The sequence below is a fragment of the Hippopotamus amphibius genome, chromosome 6 (genome assembly GCF_030028045.1).
Source record: "Hippopotamus amphibius kiboko isolate mHipAmp2 chromosome 6, mHipAmp2.hap2, whole genome shotgun sequence".
NCBI classification, from domain to species: domain Eukaryota; kingdom Metazoa; phylum Chordata; class Mammalia; order Artiodactyla; family Hippopotamidae; genus Hippopotamus; species Hippopotamus amphibius.
The window spans coordinates 147,740,977-147,757,608 of record NC_080191.1 but is presented as its reverse complement, the minus strand read 5'-3'; the positions used below and the strand labels follow the sequence as shown (position 1 = coordinate 147,757,608).

At 43.1% G+C, this 16,632-nt stretch overlaps 1 protein-coding gene across 6 annotated transcripts in view; it reads left to right on the top strand.

Moving 5' to 3' along the window:
• The window catches only part of TNIK (TRAF2 and NCK interacting kinase), a 385,050-nt gene that overhangs the window by 215,097 nt on the left and 153,321 nt on the right, over positions 1–16,632 (top strand). For all 6 annotated transcript variants that reach the window (XM_057738433.1, XM_057738432.1, XM_057738430.1 and 3 more), the window contains exon 3: positions 16,476–16,532. In XM_057738433.1, coding sequence (XP_057594416.1) covers positions 16,476–16,532 — 57 coding nt within the window. The remainder of the gene's footprint in view (positions 1–16,475; positions 16,533–16,632) is intronic.

The window sequence follows — 16,632 nt, the reverse complement described above, 5'->3', positions numbered from 1 at the left end:
GTATTTGTGATAAGTTGTGAACCCCTGAACAGAAATTGTCAGGGTTAGACAACTCTATTGAAAGTTATCATGAACAACACAATGAAATGCTGACTCAATCAGGTGAGTCATAAGAACTCACTCTATCTGGTTTGCATTGTTTGCATTTTTGTCCTATAAAGGAAAACAGGTATAGCAAGTATTTCTATTTCCCTTCTTTATAAAATGCATGAAGAGTTAAAGAGATTTGCCTAGAGTCTTACTGAAAAATCGGAAGCTGATGAAATTCTGAATAGAATGTTTGTATTGTTACCCCTTCAGCTCCACTGTGTTTACTATCGGCCGAAGATTTTTCATTGATTCTGAATTTGTTTTCTAAAAGGCATTTTTCTCAAAGATAAAAAGTAAATATTAAAACATGTTAAAATGAAATATAATGTGTTTTAAAAAGTGTAATTGAAGCCTTTTAAGCATAGTATGTATAGTTCTTATGTATTTTTCAGTAGTCACATCTGTAAACTGTTGAATGTCCATCAATGATTAATAAATTAATACATTGTATTATTATTGGCATTAAAATACTACCATTTAATGGTTTACTAAATCTAAAACAGATTTTCTGGTTAGGAGATCTTGAGATAAGACAAACTTTAATAATAAAAACTATCAGTTCAGTTATTTGCTTCAATGAGCACCATTTTGAATTTCTTACAATCCTTACTGAAGACAGAAGCCATGAATGAAATAAATTATTAATGTTGCAAATGCAAGATTGCTGGGCTAAATGCCAAAGAAATGCTGATGGATACTGATCCTTTGACTAGTAGGCAAGTACGCAAGGCCCAAGGTGACAGAAATCAGGTCCTGGCAACTAGGTTTAAATTAGATTTGATATTTGACTCTTTGGCCATATGCCTACACCAGTTCCACAACTGGAAATAAGGAAGCGGAGGAAGGAAAGGCAATTCTTCATTCTTGTGTGCAGGTGACCTTAGCTGATTGAGGTCTGAAAGGTTTAGGTGAATATACTAGCTCCATCTTTCCGCATTTGTGTCAAGGAAAGGTTATCCAGTTCCCTCTTTGGTACAAAAAGCACAGACAACCTTATCCTTAATTTCTACCTGTAAAGTTGATCTGTTGACTGCTGCTAGTAGAAATATAATTTGGGGATCAGTCACTTCTACTTCTATACTTTATGTTTCCATACTCTTCTGTAGCTTTTCAATCCGTGTTGCTAATATTTAAGTAGGGCAATTATATATATTTACACACATAAATCTTCCTAGACAAAATATACTCTGATTGTCAGGCATTTTATTTTACAGTGCTATTCTTTACCCTTTAGCCTTAGGGAGAATTTTAAATAGTATAAAAAAGGAGTAATATGTTCTTGCTTGGTTTACTTTTATGCAAGGCCAATCTGAATGGAAAATACAACCTTCAAAACGTTTGCTTCTCTGAGCCTCAGCTTCCTCTTTTGATGACAGTACTTGCTCTATCAGTTGTTATGCCTTCGCATAAGAGATGCTGTGGTTTTTTTATAAGGAGAACGGAGGGACCTGGACAAGTGTTTCCACCGAGGTCGGGGATTCATTCCTACAGCCAATGTTGATTGAGTGCAGGCACTGATCTGCCACTGAAGAGAGAGAGTGAACGGGACAGAGAGAGGTGTCTGCCCTCGAGACACCTCCATTCTAGAGTGAGAGCTGCCTAGTGCACAAGATAAATAATAAATCATTTGTTCAGTGACAATAAAACAGGGAAGGAGAAGAGGAAGCACTAGGAGGGAGCTGGATTTTTAGGTAGGAAGGACTCCTGAGGAAAGGTGACTTTTGAGTCAGGATCTGAAGGAAGTGAGCAAGCAAGTAGAACAGAAGGAAGAGAAATGTAAAGTTCCAGGGTAGGGTGGGGAGGAGGGGTGTGCAGAGGCAGGGGATGGGTGGGGAAGCGGATAGCAGGAGATGAGGTCAGAACAGAACCTTTCAGTCACACTGAAAGCACCGCAGTCTCATCATCATTTACCCAGGCACTATACCAAGTGTTTATATATATATATATATATAAATTTGATCCTCACAACAACCTCGTGAGCCAATAATTTTATACCTGATTCACAGGTAAGGAAACCATCGACCAAAAGTATAATGATTCTAGACCCAGGAAGTCGTACAAGGGCTCCTCACATCTCCTCCAAAGCTTTGCCTCTTAATTTCCATACTCATCTCTTAAGTCCTCCGAAGCTCCTGCTCAGTTTGATGATTTTCTCTCAGATGAGGTGACATCCCTGCTTAAGAAGAGAAGACTGGCCGAAAAGTCAGCAAGATGCTTTCCTTGCCCTTCTCACAATCCCTGTTCAGTCAGTCGAGGCTGGAGGCATGGAAATAGGGTGGGAGACAAGAATTTCACTGGAGTCAGGGAAACCTCACCCTCCTTGAGAGGAAGCTACCTGACAGGTCGCAGTTGGATTGCAGCTAAATTTAGGTGTAGATCAATGTACTTATTAACTAGTCAGCTACCTGCCCAGATCCTGGGGCATGTCATATTTACTTAAAAGAGCCCTCTGTTTTTCTCAGGGTGTCGTCATCTTTTGTCCGGCATTATTGTTCTGGGGGGAGGGGGGAGGCTTCTGAGAGGCACGTGAGTAGTTACTGCCAGCACCTTGCTTCCCAGGGACGGATGTGTTCGCTGACAAATTGCTGTAGACTGTGTTGACCACCACTTTGAAAGATTATAAATATGTAAGAGCCTTCCTGCATTTATAAAACAGCTTTCAGTTTTCAAATGTCTTTTTTGTCCTCTTGCCCTCTTACCTAAAGAACAATTTGCAGGCCTTCTCTTGGAAAGCATAGTCGCTAATGCAATCTGTGCTGACACAGAAGACCTCCGTTGGCGGGAGAGAGGTTTTCTGCCTTTGCAGAGATCTGGGTCCTCTACTGTTGCACGTGGAACCATGACAGTGACAGAATGGTTTGATACACCGTGCCGGATCCGTGTTTGGGATGTTTTTCTTTGGCCACTTTCAAGAAACTCGAGCTCGTTAATCCTCAGTTGCCTAAAATGAGTGAATGATGCCATTAATAGAGAATAATGCTGCTTATCTTATTCTTTCTTTTAAAAAAAAGAATTCGGCTTTCCTTATTTCTTGGAAACAGATGATGTACAACAGTGGCAAGCTTCCTGCATCCCTTCATTTGAAGAACCTATGTTGGATAAAGGCAAACATTTTTATTTTTATATAGCTGACCTTTATATTTAAGCATAAAGTTTCATCATGGTTTATATTTTAATTAAACAAAATAATGTATTCCTGAATCGAGCTGCCAAGTTAAGAACTGTAACTAAACATTTGAGAAGGGGGAAAGAACACGCATACTACGAAGAGCTGAGAAAATCTAACAGTTGTTGAGAAATGAAAATAGGAAATTCTTTCCAAAATTAATGTAATTAGCAAAAATTATACTTCTGTGTCCAACTATAAACCAAATTCTATTTAGCCCCAATATTACTTTATCAATTGTTTTTTGAAATTTAGAATATGTTGCTTAATTGAGAGACAGTGAAGATGTTGGAATTGGCTTCCTAACACACACAAAAGCCAGACAGAGAGTGGTCTCAGAAGCTTTTGGGTATTACCTAAGTTCTAGAAGGCCGTGGGTGTTGGAATTGAGAATATGCCCCTCATTTGTAAGTACTGCTAAGCCAAGAAAGAACCATGACACCTACATCTCCTCCCCACCTCCACTGGAGATCCCAGAGGGCAAGGCCTTATCTTTTGATCTTTGTAACCTTAGTGCCTTTGGGGACTATGACATTTACTAGAATTCAGCATTCATTGAGCATCTATTAAATGTAAAATTCTTTTAAATCAGGGTTTGTTGGTCTTGGCCAGGTTGACATTTGGAGCCCAATGGTTCCTTGTTGCGGGAGGGAAATGTCCCATACATTGTAGAAGGTTTAGTACCATCTCTGGCCTCTGCCCACTAGATATCCGGAGCAGCACTGAGCACTGGTGACAATCAAAAAAAGTCTCCAGGCATTGATACATATCACCTGGGGCGGGGTTAAAATTGCCCCTTAAAGGGTGTGAGGTAAAGAGGGTTTTTTTTTCTTTTAGGCTAAAACATACCTAACTATTCAAACTCCCCCCACCCCCATCTACATCTATATCTATAGCCACACGTGCTCACACACACACATTCTTGCAGAGTTCTTACAGAGGAGGCATGTGGTTGAGAGCACTCGTTGTAGCCTTTTTTCATGGCAATCATTATGACTCCAGTAAATCGTTCACTGAATTTCATCTGTCGCCTGCGTTCCTGCTCCGATACAACTAAAGCCTATTGAAATTGATTTTTGTGTCAGCAGCAGAGCAGGGATTCAGTAAGAACATGAAAGCTTCCCTTTCATTACTAGTCTTTTTTTTCCCGTATTGCTTTAGGTTTGGTGGGCCCTAATTATATTCCAGTGCTTCTCCTGCTGACACTTCTTTTGTTTTAATTAAAACTTCTGGAGGTTTGAGGACACTGTGGGAGAGGGTTTATTCATCAACAGCCCTGATAAAGAGTCAAATGGGTCCCTATTTGTGTTCCTGCCGCCTCAAGAATGATGGTTGGGAACACTGTGGTCCTTTGCCTTTGTTTTTCTCTCCACATCGGTGCGGTCCTTTCTCTTCCCGCACAGCTCTGAGCTTCCAGACCCACTCTTGCTGCGGCACAGACGTTCTGTTATTAAGGGACCCAGACCGTGCTGTGGGTGGACTGGCTTCCTATTAAAGCCATAAATTAGGTGAAATGAAATGCAGCACTGTCTTTTTATTTTTATTATTTATCTTTGCCCCCTTGCCTGTGGTGCCTCGTGCTGCCAAGTCAGTCCCGCCCACTCTCGACCATGTGGTTGTAAATCTGACCACCGGGCCGGGCCGGGGCTGTAAGTGACAAACCTATGCAAGGCCTGGAGGGAAGACATAATATATCTTCTTAATCTGCAGCTGGGAGGTGGGATGGAGCGAGCACAGGGTCTGCTAGAGGTCCTCGGGGAAGACAGAGTTGCCTCATAAAATAGTCTGTAGAGAGGGAGCTATTGATTTGAAGTCTAAAAAAATAAGCTGCCCTTCCCCCAAGAGCAGTTGGATCTGTCCTGCCTCGGATTAGTATTCTTTCAGGAAAAGGGGAGGCAGAGATGGAGGAACTGTAGCAGGGCAGCATCTGGACCTTGCTTTTCTCTTGTCATATCTTTCTCTTTCTCCGGTAAACTGTGAGATTCTGAAATGCAGAGTGCTAAGGTCTGCTCAGGTCTCCAGGGTAACTCCATGGCCCAGGGTAGGTGTTGACACTTGGGGAAGAACAAACACCCAACCTTCTTGAGCACAACACATCGGACCATGTGGCTTCTTCCTCCGGTCCCCATACCGCGAGCCATTCTTGCAGCCTTTTTTTCTTAAGGGAAAAGCTTTCTGCCCCTCTTAAGTAAGCATTTCCCCCAGTTTTGTCAAGCTTCTCCCAGATTAAGCCGTGATGGGTCGCTGGGAGTCTCTCTGTTCACTGTGACTGGAAGCAGCTTACAAGGTCCACTAGTCCTGGAAACTTCATGTTTCCCAGCGTGATGTAGCACCTATTCTTTGCGAGGTGCTGTCCTTGACAATGTCAGAGGATTAAAGAGACATAAGGCAGAGTCCTCTGAGGAGCTTTCGCTTCTAGCGTGTAGAAGCCATGTGCCTGATGGACTAAAGGTCCAATGACATTAGAGACTAAGGACGAAAGAGAAATTGGTCTCCATAGAATTCACGTGGGTTATTTATTGTAAGCTGTTGAGCACTATATACATTGTTACATTTAACTTTTTACAGACCGCATCAAGAACAGCCCATTTTTGTATCTTAAGGGGATTCTTAGCGTTTCTATCATTCTATATCCATGTATTCTAAAACACCTGTGCCTGACTGTCAGATATCATATAGTACTAAAATCTCACCCAGCCACCCCAACGAAAACCAGAAATAACCGTTGGGAACCAACATACAGTTGTTTACTTTTACTTAAAAAAAAATTGAGACCATTTCATTCATGGGCGTTTTAATGCCAGAAATCTTAAGAAGCCTGCTTAAGTTGAATACTTCTGGCTTTCTGGAAGAATTTGTCACGAAGTTCTTATTTTTCTCCTTTTACTGAAGTTGGGTAAAAACTTCCTGGTGTCCAGGAACCAGGGCTTTTAAATGCCACACACATCCCCACGTGTCGCCTGGACTCGGGGGACAGGGAAGGCTGTCATGCTGGGTAGGGAGAGGTAGAATATTGGGGAGGCTGGGGAGCTGGCTGCATGGAAATATTCTGTCCCCATCCTTTGAACCCTCATATCTAGGGGGCTTAGTCCTCCCAGAAATTAATGTCCAAAAGCCACAATTGATTGTGGTAATTCTGTGGCATATGTTAGATGAGAGCCAGCAAGATCTTCTGTTTTGTGCTCATTTGGGGGGTTGAGAGAGGAGATTATTGGGCAACGTGTTCTTGGCTTAAGACCATGGCCAAGAGACTGGTTCTGCTACTTTTTTGAGCTCTCATCACCCCACAGCCTGTCTGCTCATCACTGCTGTCGCTTCAGCTGTGCACGCCTTTCCAGGGTACAGGCATCAGGCTCCCTGCCACGGAATCTGCATACATTAACTATTGTCTGCTAAAAACTGTGACTATTTGATTTTTTTCCTTTAATCATCCATTTTGATTTTTATAAACTGAGCCAAACTGGCAGCCATGAAGACAGAGGAATGCTAGTTTCTAACAAAGAAAAATGAGACACAGTCTTTTCTTCCCCGCCCTGTGTCTGTGAGCAAGCCTGAATTCTTGGTTGGCCCGGCCCCGAACAATCTTGAAAACAATCCATTTTCTGCTTCTCGGAGGTGCCAAGCAGAGGAATTCACAGTGAGTGGTGCTGAGATGGAGAGCTGTTGCTTGGGAACTGTCCTTATCGCTACCTTGCTTCATCTTTGCCACAGTCCGGGAGCAGTAAGGGCTGGATCTCAGCTCTGCGTCTATGGGCCAGGAGGATTTTTAAGACTCTGATGAATGACACATGCGGGTCAAGGAAAAATAGAGGCTCCGTTAACCTGGAGAAACCCTAGGAGCAGACACTGTGCCAAGTAGATTCTATGAACATTCCTGTTCCTTGATCATAAGGATGTACAAAGTCTTCTCATAAAGTCATCTTGTCTACCTCTTTGCCTGAAGACATGTTGTATCAAAGAAGGGTAGCGTTCCTGAAGATGTTCAGATAGGGATCTTAACTATGCTTTAATCTTAACCGTGAGTGGAATATCAGAGTTCACCTTCACTCTCAGAGGGAAAGCTAAAACCAATTTCTAGTTTCTCTGTGATCTATGCAGAGGGGAAGTAAATTGCTGTCTCTGTGGAGTTTAAAGGAACTTCATCCACTAAAATCATCTTCTAATTTATTTATGGGTGAAATGATTTTAATTCCTGCTTACAGCCCTGCCTCATCTACTCCTGTGCACTTTGTAGCTAGATAAAGATGTGTGTACTGCTTAGTATGTATGTGTGCTGGCAGGGGGTTGGGGGGGCCGGAGAATGGAAGAACCTGATGTGGACGTATGGGTGGTATTGACCAAGAATCTGAATACAACCCTCAAATGTCACTACTTCATCCAGTCCGTTATTTTGCAAATGTTTATTGAATCCTTGCTGTGTCAAGTACTCTGGAAAACATGGGGCACAGTTGTATAGCCCATGCAGTCCCAAGTCTTGTTGATCTGACCTCCTGAATATCTCTGGACTCTCTCTACCCCTCATCTTCTCTGTTACTTCCATCCTAGCCCAAGTTACCATTATCTCTCAAATGAATTGCTAAGCAGTACTGTAAGTGCTATTCTTCCGTCATCTTTTCTAGTTGCCTCTATTCCCTGCCCTGCCTTCAGAGTGATTTTTTCAAAATGCAAACTTAATGACCCTACACGCTTGCTTCAAACCCTTAAGTGGCTGCCCATCGGTCTTAGGATAAAGATAGAACTCCTCAAAGTGGCCTGTGAGGCCCTGCAGGGACTCATTAGACACTTACTCTCTACTCCAGCCATACTGGCTTGCTTTCAGTTACTCAAATGTTCAAATAACTACACCACAGGACCTTTGAACATGCTGTTCCCTTTATCTGGGATATACTTCCTAATGTTTGACCTAGTTTATTTTATTCATCTTTTAGGTGAGAGCTTTTCTAAAACTTTCACCCCAGATCCAGTAAGAAATATTATTTTACATTAATACTGAGAATACAGATAGGTAGGTAAGTAGGTAGCTAGGAAGATAATAGATAGATAGATAGCTAGATAGCTAGATAGATAGATATAGATACATATAGATAGATAGATGATAGAGTCTTTGATTGAGTTCCCTAGGAAACAGGTTCTGAGGACAGAGATTTGCTTGTACAAAGTGTTTTGGGAGGTGCTTTCAGGATCAATACCTATAAGAGAAGGAAGACAGATTTGGGCAGAGGAAGGAGTTGACGGTAGTTTCAAAGCCCCAGGCAATCCCCCAAAAAAGGAGCTCTGGAGCTGGGATTGCCCTTCAAAGTTTTCCACTTTGACATAAATGATGTAGGCTTTTGTATTCTTATACCAACCAGTCAATGAATTGCCTGCTTCCTGCAGGTAAAGGGCATTACCTTAGGCAGGGAGCATGACCTTGGGTCCAACTGCTCTCTTTGATAAAGGGCAATTCCTGGAGTATTCAGAGTCCGCTAGTCCTGAAGGAGGGATCTGGGTAGCACACCGCAGCATCCACGGCAGTCAATTCCTTATGATGCTTGGATCCATCTGCTTTGTATAATAAGTTCTGGAAACAGCTTCTCAAGGATTCTGGCTGGTCTCTTTTCCTAGGCAAAGTTGGAAGAAGACGCTCCCACCATTGCATATTGTCTGATGGTTGCAGCTAGTGCTCATCATATCCCTCCTCTAGTATCCATTTTCATCTCCACCACCTTGGTTAGCATCTTTGCTGCTCTCTATGGAAGGCTTGTTGGGGTGACCCACATTTTTGTTCCTGAGAAGTCTGAGGTCCTGCTCACCATGCTTTTCTCTGACTTGACTATTGCTGCTGTCCATTTACCGCCCCGCCCCCCCCAAATTGGATAGACTAGAAAAAGACTCTTATCTTCTGCAGCCTGAGGGCAGAAAAAGCTAAGGACCAGATCCAGGAATTAACTATTAGAGTAAAGCAAAAGTTGAACCCTCAATTCAAGCCTGATTGGAAGGGAATGAGGTCTGAAACTTGAAACGGAGACGTCCAAGTTAATGCACTTGAAAACTTGAAACCCCTCATCCCTGGAACCCTCCGTGTCTACAGAAGCAATGTTTCCATCCTTTTTTTTTTTTTTGGCCGCACCATGCGCGGCATGCTGGATCTTAGTTCCCCAACCAGGGGCTGAACCCATGCCCCCTGCATTAGAAGCATGGAGTCTTAAGCACTGGACAACCGGGGAAGTCCCAATGTTCCCATCTTGATTAAAAATACTGCACAGACCTTGGAATTTAACCCGATCTGCCTTATGGTCTTCACACATTGCCTTCAGTTGATGATCAATCACCATAGCTTTCCACTGTCTTTCTCTAGTACTCTCAGCAAAAGCCATCTGATTCTCCTTTTTTAAGCTACTATTTCCTCAGGACCTCCCAGAAGCCTGAAATATTGGACTCGCCAGTGTGTTCCTTGGCACCTGTATCCTACTCCAGTTCCCCAGTGTTGACAGTGACACTGCTACAGCATGCCAGGGCTACCAGTAAGCCACCTTCCACCAGTGATGGAGGCTTACTGACAGCTACTCTGAGAGTCTGTCTCCTCGGGCCATTCCTGGTATCGATTGTCTTAGATGGAGTTTCCCCAGGAACAGATCCTGAGATGGAGATTTATTTGTAGGAATTTTACTGGGAAGTGTTCGTAGGATCTACATCTGTGAAGAGAGTAACTTTGTGCAGGGGAAGAAATTTCACTGCAATACAGTCTCAACAAAGACCTCAGCCATCCTGAGGAGAGGTCAGGAGCTGAGCAGGCTCTTCAGAGTTGCCTGACTTTAAGACTAAAGGATTAAGCCTTCATACTTCTGTATAAATAACCAGCCATTTGGATTTGGCTGTTTCCAGGAGGGAGCGTGACCTTGGGCTAAGGGCAGTTCCCAGAGAGGACCTTGGCTGAGAGCTCTCAGATACTTCAGTCTTGAAAGGACGATTCTAGGTGATGCTCTGCAGTATCAATGATAGGTGATGGGTGTAATCATAACATTTGATCTGTGAAACAACAGCTTCCATTACTATGTTCTACACTGTGTTTTTTGTTTTTCTATTTCATTTCATTTATTTTCATGGTTCTTATGGTGCACATTTTGTAAATCACAGTATTGGATTACGATCAGTAGGGTAGTGTAGGGTGCTGTGAAAATACAAAGGTAAGGGAACTTGCTTGCAATTAGGAAAGTGAAGAAGTCTTCCTCAATAAAGGTGAGATCAAGTCTAAGCTAAGCTTGAAGAGCTAAAAACACTCTACCTGTGTGAGTCCTTGGACAAGGAGGAATGGAGGTGGTGGGTGGAGTGTCTGCATTTTCCACAGCCCCGGTGTGCTCATGTGCTCTGCTGGAAACACATGTATTTCGGTGACCTAGAAATGAAAGTATTCTGTCTTCCAGGCTTGCCTCAAGCCAGCAGTTCTAAAGCCATCTTGCTGTTCCTTAGAAAATAACAGCAATAGCAGAGCCCAGGCCTGCATGACTATTTCAGACAAAACCTTTGTTTTTCTCTTGTACTTATTTTAGGGAGTAGGTAAAGGGGCAACACAGTCCCTCAGTATCTGTGGTGGGGTGGGGGTTGGGGGTGGGTTCCAGGACCCCGCTTGGATACCAAAATCTGTGGATGCTCAAGTCCTTTCTGTAAAATAGCATAGTATTTGCATATAACCCATGCATATTCTCCCATATAGTTTAAATCATCTCTAAATTACTTATAACACCTAATACAATGTAAATGCTATGTAAATAGTTGTAAATACAATGAAAATGCTATATAAATAGTTGCTGACATGCAAACTCAAGGTTTGCTTTTTGGAACTTTCCAGAATTTTTTTTCCAAGCATTTTCTATCTGACTTGGGTTGAACGTGTTTATGTGGAACCTGTGGAGACAGAGGGCTGAAGGTACTGTAATCCTTGAAGGTACTATAATCCTCAAACATGAGGCAGAAGTAAAGAAGAAGGGAAGCAGAGTGTGTTTGTAACTCTGTTTAAGCACCGGGATGGAGTGCACCTGCCTGTTGTCCACCCCAAGTTCACGTGCCTAATGCACAGTGAGGCCAAACAAACGAAAATATCAAGAGTTTGAAGTAGAGAAATGTTTATTATAGGATCCAAGCAAGGAGAATGGGTGGTTCGTGTTCAAAAGACCCTGAACTCCCCTATGGCTTTCAGGCTAGTGTGTGGTTTTGTTTTTCTTTTTAAGCTCTTTAGTGGAGTATAATTGCTTTACACTGTTGTGCCAGTTTCTGCTGTACAATGAAGGGGATCAGCTGTATTTATATATATGTCCCCATATCCCCTCCCTCCTGTGACGAGGGGAGAGGGTCATAGGCTGTGTAATCAGCTTGTGGACCTTCTGCTGATAGGTTCCTGGTAAGGTTACAGGGTGGTATTTCTGGAACTCAAGTCTTCTGTTTCCAACCAGTCTGGGGTCTGTGTGCTTGTGGTCAGCAAGTAGTCACCATCCTCCACCTCGGTGGGGGGGTCTTAGTTTCTGCAGAACAACTCAAGGACATGCATCAGATTGTTATTGATACCCCTTTGGGAAGAACTAGGTGTCTGATGATGCTATTGTCCTAATCATTAATTTCTTGACCTTGCTCTTTGGAACTTAGGGAAGGTCTAGGAGACAAAAGCCTTTTTCTACACACAAGAAACAGGAGACATGAAGGGGCTTTTGTACCCAGGAGGACCCCACAGGGTCCTGGTCAGTTTCAGTCCCGCCTTTTCTTTGATACTCCTCAAACTTGAAGGGAATCGCTGTAGAGCTAGAAAGGGAATAAAGCTTTGGATAGGGAGCTTAATCATAAACTCAGCAGAGGAACTCTGTTTTAGAGGGACTCAGCTTCACACCAGCTGAGTGACCCCGTGGCCTCTGCTTTCCCTGATTTGACTTGACAGTTTTTTCCTTCTTTCTTTGGGAGGGGCTCTTTATGCTGGAGAACATGATTGAGGCTTTGGGTCCTACTGGAATACCAATTTTGTTTTTCTAGATTTAGTCTGTTATTTTTGTTATTGTTGGTTATTTCAGTAGAAAAAAAACCTTACTTCATTCTTTTGTTAAGAAATGACTCAGCAATTGCAATCTGACAGGATATTTTTCCCTGATTTTCTGGGATAAAAAGTTTTAACTTTGTCTCTTCTAAAAAGTTTCTTTTCCCCCAGAATTTATTTTTTACTCCTAGGTTGAATATGTATTTTAGATCCAGATTAAATAGAGTCTGTGGTTATACTTGTAAGTGGAAATAAGTTAAAATTAGGAGTAGTATTGAATTTTCACTTCAAAACTCATAATGATATCTTCCCCATTGCCCTGCCCTCAAATTAAAAAAAAAATTAAATCCTCCATGAAACAGAGACGAATGGTTCATACTTAATTGAAGTTAGGTGAAATATAAAAAGGTTTGTTTAAAAAATTGTGTTTAAATTTTAGTGATAAGAATTTCTAATTCAGGAGCTGGAAGGCAGAAGTAGAATAGTTGAGGAGGTGTCCTGGGTTTAGGTCCTCATTAGCTGTGAGATTTTGGCCTCATCTCTAAAAGAAGGATTAGATTAGGCACCTTAGGGGCTTTTCCTACTCAATTTATTTGTGATTTTATGAAGTTGCCTCTTTAAACACTGTCTTAACAATGATGTGCCTCAGGTTTCTAGTGATCTTGAGGTCAGCTGATGCCTAGCCAATCCCTCAAAGTCTGCCTTCATCTGGATCCTAATTTGGTTTGGCATCCTCTAGTGATGGAAAAGGCACCTCCTGCCGGGCAGCCTCCTTTGTGGCCCTCCCCCCATCAAAGGTTGACAGCTCAGCAGCCTTTCTGTTTCAGAGCACAGGGCACCTTTGCCTGGGACTGAGCTGAAGCTGCTAATTGTTCCACCTCCAGGATCCCATTTGAGCCCAACTACCATCCCCAAGGTGTATTATTCAGTCATCTGTCAGACCTATCTGGAACAGTTATTTCAGCTTGGCAGGGAAATTTAAAATGGAGGAGAAGTAAGTTGTTTTCTTTTCTAGTGTTACGTTATAGCAGTTATTAAAACAAAAACAAAAACAACCACGTGCCCTAAGGTCAAAAAAGTCGCAGATATTTAATTTATTTATTTCAAACCAAGAACTGCCCAATGCCCAATGCCATTTGCATTTGGAATGTAAAGTGGATTGTATCCTGTCCGCTCCCTCGCTGGCTGCTGATAGAAAGAACTAGGTGTTGACACATCCTTGTAATGAATTATTCACTCAAAGACGATTCCCTGTCGCTTAAGAAGTTAAAAATCTAGTGTAATGTTTCTCCAACTGTGTTGGCCGAGGTGCCTTCAGGGGCTCCCACAGGTGAAGAGGGGGAGTTGGGAGGCAGAGGGAGCAGACTTTGCTGGTCAAGCCCCTGCATGAACCAGGAGGAGTCCTTTTAAGATTTTTGGTGGGAAAAGTTTCTGCTGCAAATGGTGGGGGGGGGGGGGGGGGGCATTGGCAGCACAGGAGAGAGGGAAGGACACACAGAGAGGGAAAGGGAGATTAATGGTCCTTTGGGCTCGGCGCCATAGTAGAAATATGGACATGTTCATTACTAGCACAGAGGCCGGGGGTGATTGACAGTGAACTTTCAGAGGAGGTGATGCTTGAGTTGAATCTAGAAAGTAAGTTTGCTGGGGAGTTGGGAGTGAAGGGCATCCCAAGCCAAGAAAACACAGCGTCGGAGAGGCAAGAAACAATACAATATGTTTAGAGAATGTAGTTTAGTGTCAGGGGCCACAGGATAAGAGCAGACGGGTCAGTTCCTAGAGGTTCCCACGAGACACGGCCAGGTGTTCCCCTTCCCTGGCTGCATGGCACCATTTAAAGAATTTCAGGGTGAATTGGCTATATGATATCAGCCAGACCCTCTGTAACTCTCTGCAGTTCCCCTACACTCCTTCGGTGCTTTAGTAGAGAAATAACCATTGTATAAGGTGTGGTTTGTGGCCCTTACTTTAAAAACTTTCTATTCCCGAAGAGAAGCTGCTGATTCCTTTGTTAAGGTCACCCTTACAACATTACAGAGTCTTACTAGAGACCAGGACAACCCTGGCAGTCATTCGGTGTTTATCAACAGAGGGCGCTGTTGCTACCGCTCCTTTGTGTGAGATCAACGCAGGCTCTGCAGGAAGTTGGTATTGCTGGCCCCTGGGCACTACATAGCAGTACTAGTACTCTCCCCACTCGTTCACTGCGAAAACTAAATTTCCAACTTATTTTCCTAAATTTCCTTGGGGTGGAAAGGAGTGGTGTTAACAGTGATAACTACACTCCCCCCACCCCCCGGCCTCCAACCACTGAGCCCAGTCTCCCCACATTTTGCAGATGGGGAAACCAGGGCCCAGGTGGGTCACAAAACTTGCTCTCGATGAACCAGCTGGTCCTGGGCAGAACCAGGCCTCTGGAATCCCGGTCCAGGGCTCTTGGTATGGTCATTCTTCAGCCCTCTCCCTCGGTGTCTTGAAAGTTGAAGTACGCCTGCGACCATATTGGATTACTGATTTAAAGTCTTCTCCCTTGTGCTCTTTTGTGAGTGAGGAGGCAAGGGAGGGAGGAGAATTAGGTTGAAAGGTGAAGGAAGCAGTATCAGAATCAGGTAGATCCATACGCAAAGCTGAGATACGAGAGAAGAAGAGGGGCCGGCAGCCCCAAACCTGTCTCCTCCAGCTTCAAGGGGACATGCCTCTGAATAACCGCTGTTGTTCATCTGTAAACACGCCACCGCATCTACGGGCGGGGCACCCACTATTCCAGGCGCTGGAAATACAGTGATGAGACACAGTCCTTTCCTTCATGAAACATATAACTTAAGAGGGAAGCCAACACTTAAATTAACCACTAGGGACTTCCCTGGTGGCGCACTGGTTAAGAATCCGCCTGACAATACAGGAGACATGGGTTCAAGCCCTGATCCAGGAAGATCCTACAGAGCAGCTGAGCCCGTGTGCCACAACTCCTGAAGCCTGCATGCCTAGAACCTGTGCTCTGCAACAAGAGAAGCCATCGCACTGAGAAGCCCTCACATTGCAACGAAGAGTAGCCCCCACTTGCCACAACTAGAGAAAGCGCACACGCAGCAACGAAGACCCAACACAGACAAAAATAAATAAATGAAATAATAAAAATAAAATAAAATAAACCACAGACAGGGCCAGAAATAATTATAGCCAGCATCTGCTGACAGCCATCTTGTGCCAGGTACTGTCAAGCAGTTTGTATACATTATCTCATTTAATCCTCCTTGCAGTTCTAAGAGTTAGATCCTATTATTATTATTTCCATTTTTCAGATGGGGAAACTGAGGCCTAGAAGGTTAAGGGGTTTGCCTAAGGTCATGTGGCTGGGATTTGAATCCAGCTGATCTTGGAAGGTATATTATACTACCTGGTAGCAGTGATAGGTAAAATGTATTTTAGAAGCCACATACAAAATGCATTTAGAGGTAATGGATATTGACCACCTTTGCTACTGAGAATCGGATGTAGACTTTATGTTTTTCAAGGAGCACGGGCAGAGAAGGCTTCTCTTTGGGATTGCCCCCTCACCACACCCTGTTCTCTTCCAATTCCATGTGGTTGATGCTTCACTGTGGTTGCAAAGACCAGAGATATGTTCTCTGGGGAAGCAGTTCCTTATGCTCAATACCGTCTGTTTGGTCACAAATTCGGATTGATTGCTGTCTGTTTTGTTTTAGTCCCCCTTTTAAGATGAAGATAAATTAAGTCTCAAGTGAATAGTAGCAGAGTCATATCCATTTGAGATCATCACAATGCAAGATATTTTAATAATTAGGGAAACTAAAATTTCGTCACATGCCCAGTGTTTTCTGCCCGAGGAGGTTCTTGTGTCTGCTCCGCTCAGATCTAGCTCCCCTTCCATGTAAATCCTCCTCTCACTCAAGCCCCCGTCTGACACCCTGGAGAAGAGCTAGAACCAAATTATTCGACATTGTCTCTTTTATTTAACTTGGCAACCACTGTGAAAACAAACCCCAAAGACAAAGTGATGGAGATGTTTTACAAAATAAACATTAATAGAGATTGATCTTCACAGCATTTAAGATTTGTGTGTGTGTGTGTGTGTGTCTGTCCGTCTGTGTTCCCCACTGATGTTGTGTAACATTGATCTATGTAATTGTTCTTTACAGCTGAAGTCTAATGCTAATGTTGCTCATCAGAACCGAATTATTTTTAAATTTTTTTTTACAGGGTCGTCATGTCAAAACGGGGCAGCTTGCCGCCATCAAGGTTATGGATGTCACAGGGGTAACGTATCTTTATCTTGCCATCTCAAAGTTACATATTTGTAATAGAGAAGTTAGTGATAGAGAAGAATTTTTTTAGAAATAGAATCTTTTCAGACATC